A 14,530-nucleotide genomic window follows, 5' to 3' on the forward strand; every position below is an offset into this window, starting at 1 on the left:
AATTTTTTATTGCAGTTTGCATTTAATGTACTCTTTGTGTTTCAAGTACGCAAGGGCTTTATAAGAAGGCATAAAAGAGCACAGCTGTGAGAGACATTATTTGTTTGTGTTTATTTCTATGTGAAAATGATGCTCAAGTATTATAGGCTTGGTTATTTTGCAACATGAAATTTTGCTGGAAGTATGTTCCTCCTTGTTACCATTACCAGCGTTGGCGCTGAGAAGGAGTCCTTGTTTTGTTGTCACCAGCAGTTGCTGCTACATACAGCACAGTGCACTGTTAGAGGGAATAGATGAGCAGTAATAAAGCCGGTACTATGACTGCTACATTTCTTTGCCTTCATTAGCAAGTAGGACTGATCTAATAAATGGAACATGCATGTACACATGAAAAATTTGTCTGTGGGCCCCATATCTCTGGGAAATCAATTGCAGAACACAAACTGAGCATTCCCTTGAACAGCAGACCGCACTGTACATCGCAGTGTTGCGTATCAGTGCTAGAGAAAGTGGTATGCCAAGTTTTGCTACAATATTGTAAACAGTAGAAGGGAAGCTTACTGTTGGCTGCATCAGATGTTTTGAAGACGATTATTGGAGCACAGATACCAGAGGAAAGAATGGACAAGACAGAGGACTAACTTCTATGTGAAAGAATGAAAAACTTTCACGTGAAATGTGAGAAGGGCATGTTATGACGGTCTTGCACATCTTGTGTTTATGAACTTGTTTTAAGGCATGCACTGCCATGAGTAAGAACCATGATAAAGTGACGCATGAAGTTAGGCTGAAATCAGTTTGAAGATAGATTGCATGAGCAACCCCTTCTGTGTAAAGTCTCATAAAGGGTTGCAATTTTTTATAAGGTGATGCAAGCATGCACATCATCTGTTGTTGCTTACCATATATTATACCCGAATCTAATGCGCCCCTGAATCTAACATGCACCTAATTTTAGCGGGTTTAATGCAGGAAAATGAAAGTGCACCTGAATATAACATGCCCTCCATGTTCGCTATCAGAGAAAAATGAGACGTGCAGAATTTACCTTCACAGAAGAAAATGAAAAAAAAAGAAAGCCTTCTTAAAGAAAGCGGTATTTCGTCACCGTTGTTTGCACGTGATTGGCCACAGATACCAAGCACACAGGGGCAGTATTCTTGAGTGATCACTTTTAAAGATACATGCGGTAAGCCTGTGGCTAAATGGCTGTGTTTTTTCATAATAAAATGCTGTTGGAAGTTAGTGCTTTGTCTCGGCTATTCTTTTTCTTTCTTGTGTTGAGATACAATAATGCTTTTTAATATGTTTACACAGTGGAACCCTGATTCTCCTACTTTCTAGAGACTGGGCGAAAATGTTGTATAATCTGACCAACAAAGGTGTCCATAATACAGTAAATGTCCGTTAATTCGACTCCGGCTAATTCAATTTTTCGGTCAATTTGATCCTGACCAAACGTCCCGGCCGGTACTCATGCATTTGTATGGGCCCAAGCTTTTGTTATTTCAATCCTAAACTTGGCCTTCGCCAGATAATTCGAATTTTACCAGTCGACATAGACGTGCTTGACCCCTGTGGAGGCCCCAATAGTTATGACCCCTTTTGTTGCAATATCTGTATCAGCAGAGGTTAGGGAAGAATGTGTTGAACACACTTCAATCTCCCATCGAAAATGCATATTTTCGACCTGCCCTAGGAAGATATTCATTCAATAACTGTAGCTCACAATGTCTGATTTCTATGTTTACCCGATTCTAACATGTGATAACTAAGCTGACTAAGAAACCTGCTCCCATTCTGCAACACGTTGGACACTTGCCCATTTTTCTTGCTAGGAAATTGGGTGCACATTAGATTTCTACATGTTTTAGTAGCTTTAATATCATTTCCACATGTTTTCTATGTTGGACACATAGAAAATGGGCATGCATTTGATTCAGGGGCGTGCTAGAAATGGGCAAATATACTGCCAAATGAATCGGCAGTGTGTTATTTTTTTTTTTTGCATCTTGTTTAATTTGACACGTCAGATAATTCAATCCATTCATCGGTTCCATCAGGGTGGAATTAACCCTCTGAGGGTCAATTTTTTTCGCCATATGCAACTGCCCAGGGTCGATTTTTTTTTATTGCAAATTCCAATTCTTCTTAGGGACTTATTTAGAAAAAAACTTACCTTAAATTTTCTAGGGTGACCGTAAAGTGAGAAAAAATCTTTTGCATTGGTATATATGCACTCTTCATTCATGAATAACAACAATAAAAAAGGAAATAAACTTATCAGAATTAAAAATTTTATGCAATTTTATGCACATTGTTCAAGGTTTTGAAAATCCGCACACGAGAATATTTCGCAAGTGTCAAATGTTCCTGCTTTTACGTTAATATGTACGTCCATAGCATAATCGAATTGCGTAGATGTGCACACTTAAGAAAACTGTTTGGTTGTGTGTCCATCAAAAAAAGCAACACATGTGACAAACTTCCGCTAATCTTCATCTTATCGCCAACCAGCTAGGGCAATTAGTTTTCACGAGTCTTAACAAAAAGAAAGAAACGGAAACGCGGAAACGCATGCACGGCGGCATCCTACCTATGCACATCCCTGTGAGCGCTAAACAAGCGAGAAACAAGCAATTGCCCTTTGAGCGATTAGTAACGAGATAGCCATCAGTTCTGCAAGCGCAAAAAGGCAAAACCGCCTGCGAAACAAAATCCAAACGGCCACCTGCACGTGCGCGCACCAATGCGCGAGCAGTAGTGCACCAATGCACGCGGGGGAGCAAACTAGCGCTAAAACAAACCATGCAACGAAAACCGAGAGAGGGAGGCACGCAAAAAAAATTCCCTGTATCCCCACATAGTGGCACCACATGACAGAAAAGAAAAAGTTAGGAAATTGGCGCACTTTTTGAACGTACAGACGGCGCCGTAAATATACGGCATCGACCATTTTTGGACTTGTTCGCGGCACTGTATATTTATGTCATTGACCGTTAAATGGTTAAGGGAAGTCAACTGTACATGATTTCGTGCAACAGAGTTGAGAGAAGTTTGAATTAAAATATAGGTTAATGCTCTGCAGGGCTCAGAAACAAAAACCACTGCAAAAATAAACTCGTGAAGAAATACTGCAGTGCAGATGTCAGTCGCGCTTTACTGGAGGAATTTAGCATACCGTGTAACGCGCCCACCAACATGCCAAAACATTCATTTCTCACCTGCACACTTTTTTGGAAATTGGTCAGTTACTTATAGACTTTCTTTGAACCATACAGCACGTTCTGTCTCGCAACAACCTGCGTGAAACTGGGGGCCCAATTACACTTTTGTGATGTCTTCTGGGCTCATGTGTAGGCAAAGTTCTGAACTGTGTGCGTGAACACGCATATCTGATATGGCATGCATGCCTTCCGGTGGGTAATCGGTTCAATTTTCATACATACTTTCACACTTATCATGCGCACTGGGATGGTATTCTCGGGTGATCTCGTTATAGTTTCACTTTCGCAAGACTCAGCACTGTATGTGTCGAAGCAGTTGGCTGACAGTTCCCTTAGCACTGCGCAAGATGTAGCAAGTTTGGCACAGTGCCAGAAACGCTGTCAGCTGTATACGCGGATGTGTCTGAAATCTGAAATCTCGTACAAGTTGAACTGTAGCTCTGAAAATGATAGCTCAAGTAATGTCCATGGCCCCTGCTGTTGTTGCTGTGCCCTCTGCCCACGTCGCATTATGTTTCACTAGGTCATTATGGTATCCTCCCTTGCCAGAATGGTCTTTGATGAAGGTTCTGAAAGTCCGGGTGGTGCTGGCTTTATATTCGTGTCTCCGTGCTGTTTCCTGCTTCTTCGATGAACTTCAGCTTGTCCCCGAGCGTCCGTTCTGTTTGTTTCCGCTGCTATGTGCATCACGGTTGTTCAACGCATCCCTGCGGACATACACATAGGCTATTGAGTTCTCAGTGGTGTCTCAGTGCTGTTTGCTCCGATCATGACTGATAAAGAGAAAACATGGAGGGCCCTTGCGACACAAGCAGCCATTGCCAAGAAAAATATGTTGAGGGAGAGAAAGGAGATGGCAGGGCTGAGAGAAACCGTGGAGGAGTGTGGGCAGGCAGTGAACACAAAAAATGCCAAGAGAGAGAAAGCGCAATGAGATGACGCTACACAAAGAGGGGCAAGGGGAATGAACGAGGAGAGAGCAGTGAGGGAAGGAAAAAGGAGGCTAGGTGGACTGCCAAAACCAGTCGGTGCCTTCTGCATGCAAAGGGGCACGCTGCCAACTTGCTCTAGCTGGCTGTGGCTCTGCCCCTGCTGAAGGAAGGGATGGTGCCACGAGGCAGCTGCCAGGAGCTGGCAGTGCTTCTTACGGATCCACCGTTGGTTTTGCAGTTTCTTACAGGTTGTGGTACGCAATGGGAATGCGCATAATCTCACCTCATATAATAGAGGTTTTCAATGCGTTGTCTCTATGGGGAGTTTGCCGAGGCTTCACTAATCCATCATAACACCGGGACATCGCAAAATCTGGGGACACATAACCGGAGTTCCACTGTACTGAGTTCGAGTGCTAATCACTGCTTAAGACGGTGCATGTGATGCCATCTGACTGCGATTTCAAACATTAGGCATGGCTCACATCGCAGGCTTGCTCTCTTTTGCCTGGGCTCTTTTGCATGTTATAGTACCATACAAACTCATGGCTGTTGCTCTTTTTCACGAAGTTATGCTGGTTTCTTGCAAAACTGTTTTCATAACATACTTTTTTAACCAGTTGTGTTTTGGGAAGCTGTGGAGTTTCTTTCGGACTTGCTGGAACACAAAAACCTCATCTGCAGAAATTCTCAATATAATTGAAGTTTTTCAGCCTCATAATTTCAGCCTCATATTAATGTTTCACTGTTGTTCAATCAGTTCATGGACCCTGCTAATTGCCAAATTAATGGAGGTTGACCATACTAACACTGCGTAAATTAGGGAGCTTGTACATGCACAGACAGTGGCTTATGCAAAGGGATCTCAGATGCACATAACGCGCTACAGCATTCAGCAGAAGCAGGCAGAGGCAATAGAGTACTTGTGGCATGTGGTGGTTATGCATAGAAATAGCTCAATTGATTCCTGATAGGCTTGGCGGCTGTAGCTTAGCTTTCATTTATCTTCATAAAAAAAATTGCTGGCTATTCCGACTGGCACCAGAAGTAGTGGGAGTACTTATTTATATGGAATTTTAAATAGATCAGTAGACAATTTACTTGTCTATGTGCATACAGTTGAAACCCGTAATAACGAAATCGGCGGAGAATGTGAAAAAATTTGCTTTCGCAAGAATTTCGTTGTTGCAAAAAGAGGCAGCACAGATAGGTAATGCATCGCAGAACAAAAACTTACTGTCAAAATTCCTTTGGCCTACATTGGCAAGCTTTGCTTGAGGATATAGAACTGCATTGCCAACAGTACGAAGTGCGCCACATGCGTCGACCATCAGTGGCAGTACTGTCATGACGCAGTATTCTCGGTCAATTGCTTTCGGAGGTGCAATCACTTTTGTGAGATATTGAGTCACTCGGCACCGGAGGCAGAGCAATGGCGCATGCTGCAGCATTTCTCCAGCGCATGCCGTTGCCCATAAGTGCCGATGCGTCTGGTGCCGAGCGCAAAAGTGATCGTATCTCGTGTGCCCGTAGGCAAACGATCAAGATAACGGCCCTTTCGCAGAAATCTATGTCCGGCGCCGAATCCGCATGCGATGCCTGTCGGGTGGCACCAAAACCAGCGTTCTTGAAGCAAGGGATGCGTATTTTTGGACGATTGCTCAATCATAACCCGATGCATGACACTCCTTATGCTGCAACCGCCATCTTAAACGCCATAAATAACTCCATGGTGGCGGGACGTGGATTTCCTTGTTTTTGCTTCATTTTTCTCACCAAAGTGCACATTACGCAGTGTACTGCCGCGATCGGCAATTGTTATTCGAAATGTGCATTCAGTTTGCATTCAGTTTTGCGTCACGCGATTGGCCTAGGCCTTGCTGAGTCATCAGCCACAGGAAACGCAAACTGAATGTGTGTTTCGAACAACAATCTACGATCTCGCCTAATAGCCGTGCAAAAACTGTCGTCATGTGTCGGTAGCTACATGCGTGCCGCTTCAAATGGGCGATCAACAAACAAGATGGCGGCTATTCAGTGTTTCCAGCACACTGATTGCTTCCAGCGCTTGGTTGTTTTTGTGAACCAAAGTGGCAGCACCCACACAAGTGTAATGTGGTGGTACTTCAAACAATTTTAGTGCAAAACAATTACATTTGTGCACATTTTGGAGCTTGCAAGCCTTATGCGAGTAGGTAATATGCGGAGTTACGTTCCGGTAAATTTCATTGATGCGGGATTGCAGTACAGCAACATTTCGTTGCTGGGAGGTACGAAATGCATTGAATTCTATGGGCGTTCACCGGGGATACGAAAATGTTTCATTGTCGCGAGAATTATGTTGTTACGGGATTTCGTTATTGCAGGTTTCGACTGTACTACCATTATTGGAATAGCGGGGAGTAGTGATGGTGGCGCCATCTTGTGATGCTTTGTTTCACCATTGATGAAATATGAGCTACTTAGTTGTCAGGGTGTCTACCCACCGGGAAAACCGGGAATTCTCAGGGATATTGAGTAGTCTGGAAAAACTCAGGGAAAACTCAGGGAATTTGTGCCTCTATCAGGGAAAATTAGCGGTAATTTTCTTGAAAGGTTCGAAAGCCGTGGTAATGCTGGCTCGAGTAATAGACAGGAATTATAATGAATCGTCTTTCACGCCCTGTCGTCGGCTGGAGGAGTTTCCAGTGTACAGTCAACGACCGACTTTCCGGATGTCCGATAATTTGGACGGCTTCGCGGCACCACCACGTAACCCATAGAGTCAACGTATCAGAACGTGTGAAATTTCGGACGCAAGAACTCTTCGCCGTCCGATTTTCCGGACGTTTTGCTGTGACCACGGGTCCGAAATGGCAATAATCAAAGGTACCACCGCTGCCGTTTTGGTTACTTCGCCACCTCGAACCGGCACTCTCGCACGTAGATCCGCTGGCAGCCGTTGCCACCACTGCGGCAACGCTAGGCCTAGCTGCTTCGACGTTCGCTATGAAGCTTCTTGCCGTTGGATGCCGAGTTTTTTATTGAAAGAAATAGCTGCTGTCAGCAATGGCACGGACTCCGAGTTTGTGGTCCTCGTGATTGGCTTAGGAAATTAGAAAACACGGTGCGTTGCATAATGCCGGTTCCCGAAAGTCAGCTTCGCCTCTGTACAGAAATGTTACATGGTGAAGCATACGCAGAAGTATTGTGTAGTATAGTGTCGCCCCCAGCCAGATCTCCGTGTTATCATACATTTATGTTTCGTAGTAGTCTAACTAGATGGCGCACCCCCCTTCTGTCATGTGACGAGCTTGGACCAATCTGGAGGTGTCATCTGGCGTGTGAAGTACTTTTTGGTAATAAACGTCCGCGAGACGGCTCAGTCCTAGTTCGGTTTTCATCAGGAGCAGTTAGCTCCGAGTCTCCCTCACTGCCTTGGCGCTTGCCGCGCGTTCGGTAGGCGCGGGCCCCCACTTGCCTGCCGCTGCCGACTCAACATATTGCAGTGAAGCATAACAAGCGTGGGAAGGGGCTATTGGCACAGAACACAGTATGCATTCCTTAATTATACATGCGTGCACCCTGTATTTCCTGTCCTAGTACGAGCGCCGATATGCCTAATATGTGTACCGACAGGCCTTCAGAGCGTTTTCGAACGTGCCTGTCGCGGTTTGAGCCCCTAAGGGCAGTAAATGACACGCATTTATTTTTTTCCAACTGGCCGATTTTTCGAACGTTTTCCTGACCCCTAGGGAGTTCTAAAAATCGGTCATGGACTGTGCAACTGGCCAAGATGCTTCAAATGGTCCTTGGGTTGAACGAGTGGCAGAAGGAGGACAAGAACAGAAATGATGTATGCATTGAGGAATAAATGGGAAAGGAAGCTTGCTGCCGCCGGTTTGAAGAAGTTTGAGCTCAAAAAACAAAATTTTGGCTGATGCCGAGATGCAGGTGCCCCTCATCCAAACCAAAATAAACTCTTTAAAGCAGTGAAACACAACACTGAGGCGTCGTGCGCGGGCTGAGAGTATGTCAGGACAGCTGAGCTTGACTTCCAAGCTCTTGAGAGAGAATGCTAATTGTGACAATTTTCGGTCCTTATATCACTGAGCTTGGTATCAGTTGATAGAAATAGCTCACATTCCAAAATATTTGGTTCTGTATGCATCTCCTTTTTATTTGTATTTGAGGATGTCTGACCCGATTTGCAATTTTTGAAGACATTTTATTTGCTGTGCATTTTACTAACCCCTTCTTTCTATTCTCTATTTGAATAACATAAACACTCCTCCTTAATATTCAAACTGGATTAAGTCATTTGTTAAAATTTTTTTCATATGCTTACTAGAGTGTGACAGCGTCGGGTGACGTGGCTTCAGCTCGTCTTGACATAAAACATAGTTTGCGTCACTCAGGGAATTTTGCAAGGGCACTCAGGGAAAAACCTGGAAAGCTCAGGGAATTTGGAAATGTCAACTTGGTAGACACCCTGGTTGTTAGCATAATGGCATTGTCTGCAACATGATCATTAATGTATAGACACTCTTTTCTTTAAACAAGTACAGTCGTGCAACACAAAAATTTTTTCTAGCGTGTTGTAGTTGAAAGAAGTGCAACAAGAAGATGGCACCAGCACTGCTGCTGCTGTCCATGTTTGCTGTGTCGCAGTATAGCATGAACGGTGACACTATATTAACAGGCTAATACTCTCTATTTGGTTTTACCGCACTGTAATAATGTAATTAAACGCAACAAGTAGATTTTAAAGGAGAATACCCAATACGCACAATTACACGAGGGTGTGATGTCTGGCCGCTACTCATTTGGTCACTAAAGGTGGCAAGAACTGTGATCTAATCACACAAGCCAAAATACATCAATGTAACACGAACTGGAGATACTGGAAACGAAAGTACTTGTGTTATTAGGCATAAATAGGTGTGTTTAATTACATGAGAAGGGTACATGTTGCAATTTGCCCAAGCCTTTAGCTGTCTGTGTAAATATGAGAGTTGATTAAAGGGCACAAATACAAACATTGTGCTGCCCTCCTTGTATCTTGCACCGAGAGCACGCTGACCCTTGCCTGTCCAAACCCCCACTGCAGTTCAAGCAGCTGCTGATGGTGGGTGGCCTGGACCGGTACTTCCAGGTCGCTCGCTGCTACCGCGATGAAGGAGCACGTCCTGACCGCCAGCCGGAGTTCACGCAGGTCAGAGCTCACTTTCTATGTGCTTTCCGTCCCTTTGTTGGAATCTTGAGCAATCCACTGCTTCTGCAGGGTACAGAAAAAAAAAAAAGACTGGTGAAATTGTTAGGCTTCTTATTGTCACATGGTGTAGGAATGACAATTGAATAAAAAAAGACACTTTAATAATTATTGGCCATTATTGTGCCTACAAAAAAAAAAAAAGAAACTCAACAGCAATGATCGTGAACTGCTGTCAAGCACAGTAGCTGTTGGCTAATTGGCACTTAAAGTAGCTCTTGGCATGCCACTACTTCTGCACGACGTAGAAGTTTCTCGGTGACCCATGTATAATACAGCAAATCTTCATGAATGAGCTGGAATTTTTTCGTGAAATATGCTCCCAGATAGAGCAATAACGTGCAGTTTTCATAACACACTGGTCACAACACAATGATGGGCACAGGTAATGCAAGAACTCTTACTTTGAAACATAAAATGATAATGTATCAGTGGCAATAACGAAACAAATTAAGCCAGCACATCATGCAGCAGTGTTAACTCACAAATATTGACAATTCTTGTCACGCATCGCATAGCAGGGGACTCCACTCTGACAGACTTGAAGCCGTGAAGTAGCCTACATTCATTTATTTATTAACCAGCTAGATGCTCCTAAGATCACATACTATGAGATTCTGCCGTGGCTATGAGCAGCACTGGCTAATACTGCTGGCACACAGGCATCCGTATCTGCCATGGTGGCTTAGCAGCTGTGGTGTTTTCGCTGCTAAACACGAGGTCAAGGGATCGAATCCTGGCTGTGGTGGCTGCATTTCCATTGGGGCAGAATGCAAAAATGCCCATATCCTGTGTATTGGACGCACATTAAAGATCCCCTGGTGAACAAAATTAATCCGGAGTCTCCCACTACGGTGTGCCTCATAATCAAGTCCTGATTTTGGCACGTAAAACACCAGAATTCACACAAGCACCCATAAACTTAGTTTAACTCCTTCACCATTACCTCAAAGGGAGATGCACTTGATGCTACATGGTTGCCCTTCCAGGATGTTCAATAGAGCTTTAGGTACAGGGAGTTCAAGGATCTTCCTTGACAGCAGAGGGAATTACTCTCGTTCCCATGGTGCTTGAGGTACAACTGAAAAAAAAAAAATTTTTTCTGCATTAAACATACCATTAATCATGAATACAACAATTGAGGTTGCATAACACAGTAGACTTGTGTTAATTTGACTGCAGATAATTCCATTTGTCGGTTAATTCAATCCTGACTGAAGGTCCCATCCGGCACCCATACATTTCTATGGGCTCAAACTTTCGTTATGAAGCACATGAAGCCTATTTGGAGATGAGTCGTTGAAACTAACAGCTCATCAGCCTAAAACAGTAAAGTTTTGTCATTGCTAAATAGTAAGTGAACAGAGATGAGTCTGCAGCCAAACACAAAATGCAAATTGAATGCCAAATTCAAAGCCAAATTTGCAGCAATACTCGGAAATAATTCCAACACGAAAATTCTATAAGCACCCCATTTAATACTGTTGAATCTCAATATAAAATTATTGAATGTAAAATTTTGTTGGTCATACTTTATTTCAAGGGAATATTCTCCTGCTATGACGAAATTGAAAGTGCTGGATCCAACACAGTACCAGTTATAAGGAAGTAAAGTTTTTTTTTTTGCACATGGCTCAAAATATATATTCTCGTAGAAAAAATGTCAAATACAGGCACCAATCGATTTATTATATGCCTGACTTTTTGGACCTGCATGATTCCTGCGGCATTGCCTCTAGTACCAATGTATAACAGCAATAACTGAAACTTCATATGTCGCAGTGCTTTTCATGCATGAACCACGTGTGAATGTGCAATTATGGTGCCCGTGAACAATGTTGCCACCATATCAACTGGCATGGAACAAAACGACTCGCGTTGCTTAGGCCCAGCAGCCTAAGCAGTGCGGGAGGCCATGTCATGGGGACAAGTCATTGTGGGAATCTCACAGCCAACATCTTCGTTCTTGTAGCCTTATCGGCAATCGAGTGTAAGATCAGACGCACGGGCTATAGACTGAAGGCCATAGTAGTGGAGTAGGGATCTATGCGTGTTCCCCTCCATGTCCAAAAAGGCTGTCGGCAGCATCCCTGTTGGCATCCTCAGCTTGGCTTGGTTAGACCATAGTTGGCAAGCCAACATGCCGATCCCGCACAATAACACCTCTCGCATGGTTGCGTATTCACGTTGGTGCAGAGTGCTTTTATGTAATTTATTGTTGTTTGCGTGCCTCATATCAGCACAGCAAGATATTCACGGGTCATTAAAATTTGCGGGAGACCCTTTGCTGGCCTGTCGAAGGCATGCTGCTTTTGTTTTATTCGCATAGCCCTGATCACAAAATTTTTCTTGTGCTACATGCATGTATGCTTATAGTTAATACGAAATATTACGAAGGTATTTTCGTGGCCAATGTGACTTCATTGTAATGAGCTTCTTTTTTGGGTTGTTTAAATTTGACATTTTGGTGCCAATTTCCCTTTTAACAATAGTGGTGCTGCAAGCGTAAGATGTAACGTGACTCCAGAACCACATTCTAAAATTTGCCATTCTTGCTTGCACCAACTATGATATAGGCAAAGGTCATTGGGGCCTCCCAAACTCTGGGGCCTCTATTTTAAAACTGTCTATTGTGTTTCTCTGCAGCTGGACCTGGAGATGTCGTTTGCCACTGCAGATGACATCATGCAGCTAACAGAAGCTTTGCTTGCAGCCTCTTGGCTTCAACTACCTGTGTCAGCAACCCGAAAGCATCAGCTGGATCGAGATTGCAACCCCTGCCTGCAAACACCCTTTCCTAGTATGACATATGCCGAGGCTATGCAGCGGTACGGCACTGAAAAGCCTGACCTGCGCCTGAATGACATGCTGGTGAGTCTTGCAGTGTATGTGAAGTGGGGATATAGGATAAGCATCGTGTGCTGGTTGCAGTGAAATTGGTTTGGCATGCTTGCTACCACCTGATACTATCGTGACTACCAAGTGTCCCAGATTAGGCATGAAGTTTAAGGACTTTAACCATTTTGTACAGTTTTGCAGCTGAGGAAAGTAACTCCTGGAAATATGAGTTTAAAATGCTCGCACATACAGCACCATTGAACTGGCCACATATGCATAAACAACAAAAATAAAAAAGTGAGAATAGCTGGATGGAATCGACATCTTTTGTATTATCATAGTCATAATGGGATTCTAGTGCTGCCATTTCAGCCATGCAGCCGAGGGAATTTCGAAATTGCAATCCTGTCACTGCTGCATTATATTGGGTCTCGTCAAGTGCTATGATGCTGTTAGATGTCTAAATACTGTATTTACTCAATTCTAACGTGCACCAGTTTTTCGCGACCAAAAAAAAAGAAAAAAAAATGCTCTCGATTGTAATGCGCACCTGTTTGCCATGACCTAAAAAAAGAAAACTCCTTTACAGTACTGCACACCTCATTCTTTCATACATGAATACAACTTTCTCTCATTTGGAAAAAACAAAGAGTTACTTCCAATGCACTAAAGTTGCGATAAATAAAAAAAAGTCGCAGTTTCGCCCAAAAGGCAAAGCATTGACTACGATAGCAATAGTAGACAGCTATACGAAAATTAAGGATAGTAGTTTTATCGGCTGTATAAACTTTTAAACATTCGCTTACTAGCTAATTAACAAGCATGGTGTCATGAGCGCACGAGCAAACATGAACACGTCTCACTCAATGACTGCAGAAACTCTTTATCAAAACACTAGAGCGAGGAAGTACGGTAGCAGGAGAGAGGGAATTGACTTTTGTGCGGCCTCTCATTTCGAGGTGAACTAAGCAACGAGAACACAGCGCGGTGCACCTAGATACGCAGACTTGTCTCCATCGCAGATTGCTTTCAAGATAAGGGCTGCGCCGTACGTAGCAGCCGCCGGTGTAGAGCGCCTCTCCTGTTTGCGCCAGTGCTGCACGCAAGTTTCGGGAACTCCGAACACCCGTGATGCGGCCCAATTTCTGTCTGTCTCCGCACACGTGATCGCTTTCCTTTTAATTGCGGCATCGTGATGAACTCTGCATGTCTTTGCAGTCAGCACTTCCATGCTGACGGAGCAAATGCAGAAAATGGGAAGACGGATGGTGCACTAACCTAAGCCAAAGGAAGCACCACCTAAGCACCTGTACTGCAGCACACGGAGAAAGCTACGGCATCTAGACTCGAAGCACGTAGAAGGCGGCGATTTTGAAGTGCCGATGGTGGTATGGTAACGCAGATGTAGGGTCGTACTCGATTCTAACGTGCACACAATTTTTGGACCCGCTTTATGGAAAAAAAAGTGTGCGTTAGATTCGAATAAATACGATATATGGCCTTCGACACCTCCACTGTTGTGCAAAGCTCATGGTAGCCATGCCCAATCTCAGATGCCTAATCTGAGAGATCATGCCTAACCTCAGATACCATACCATGCATTGAAGCACCTAGTTAGATGTAGTTTAGCACCTTTCACACTAGTGCTGCATTAAGTATGGTGGCAATGCAGTGTAATGACGGCCACATGATGGCATGATAATTTCTTGCTTCATTGTTTATGCTGTTCACAATTATTTATGTAATTATGATCATTATATGTGATGGTATTTGTACACAAGAAAGGTACACTGTGATAAACATTCAATGAAAGCACTACAGTAGACTTCCCTTAAAGGGCCCTGAACCACTTTTTATCGAAGTGGAGAAAGACATTTGAAGTGAAGACAGGCTATTTCAGAACCACTTTGCCGCAAAAAGTACTTCAATGCTTTCAGCAGAAGCGGAGTTATCGGCAATCAAACATGGCCTCAGCTGTGCTCCCCTTCCTCCTCCAATGCCTTGCACTGCGAAGGCTACGATGGAGATGTCACCGTGGCGCACAGTTCAAATTTCCGATTTGGTGCCTATGCCGTGCTAAACGTAAGCCAAACGCAGCTGTCCTCAGAGAGCCGCAGTGCGCTTAGCCACTGAACTCGTGGCGGCACCTCGGGGCGGCTGCGGTGTAGCCGAGCGCAGCGACCGATAGCAGCCACGTATTGGAGTGTGCTTTATGACGAAATAAAGCACACAGAAGAGAGCAAGGATCATGGGGTTTTTGAAATGAGAGCGTTTGAGAAAAA

At 43.9% G+C, this 14,530-nt stretch overlaps 1 protein-coding gene across 2 annotated transcripts in view; it reads left to right on the plus strand.

Annotated features, from left to right (window-relative positions):
• AspRS-m (aspartyl-tRNA synthetase, mitochondrial) overlaps positions 1-14,530 on the plus strand; it is a 179,652-nt gene that overhangs the window by 63,911 nt on the left and 101,211 nt on the right. For both annotated transcript variants that reach the window (XM_075677586.1, XM_075677587.1), the window contains 2 exons: positions 9,249-9,353; positions 12,057-12,281. In XM_075677586.1, coding sequence (XP_075533701.1) covers positions 9,249-9,353; positions 12,057-12,281 — 330 coding nt within the window. The remainder of the gene's footprint in view (positions 1-9,248; positions 9,354-12,056; positions 12,282-14,530) is intronic.

Source organism: Dermacentor variabilis, unplaced genomic scaffold (assembly GCF_050947875.1).
Source record: "Dermacentor variabilis isolate Ectoservices unplaced genomic scaffold, ASM5094787v1 scaffold_13, whole genome shotgun sequence".
Taxonomy (NCBI): Eukaryota; Metazoa; Arthropoda; class Arachnida; order Ixodida; family Ixodidae; genus Dermacentor; species Dermacentor variabilis.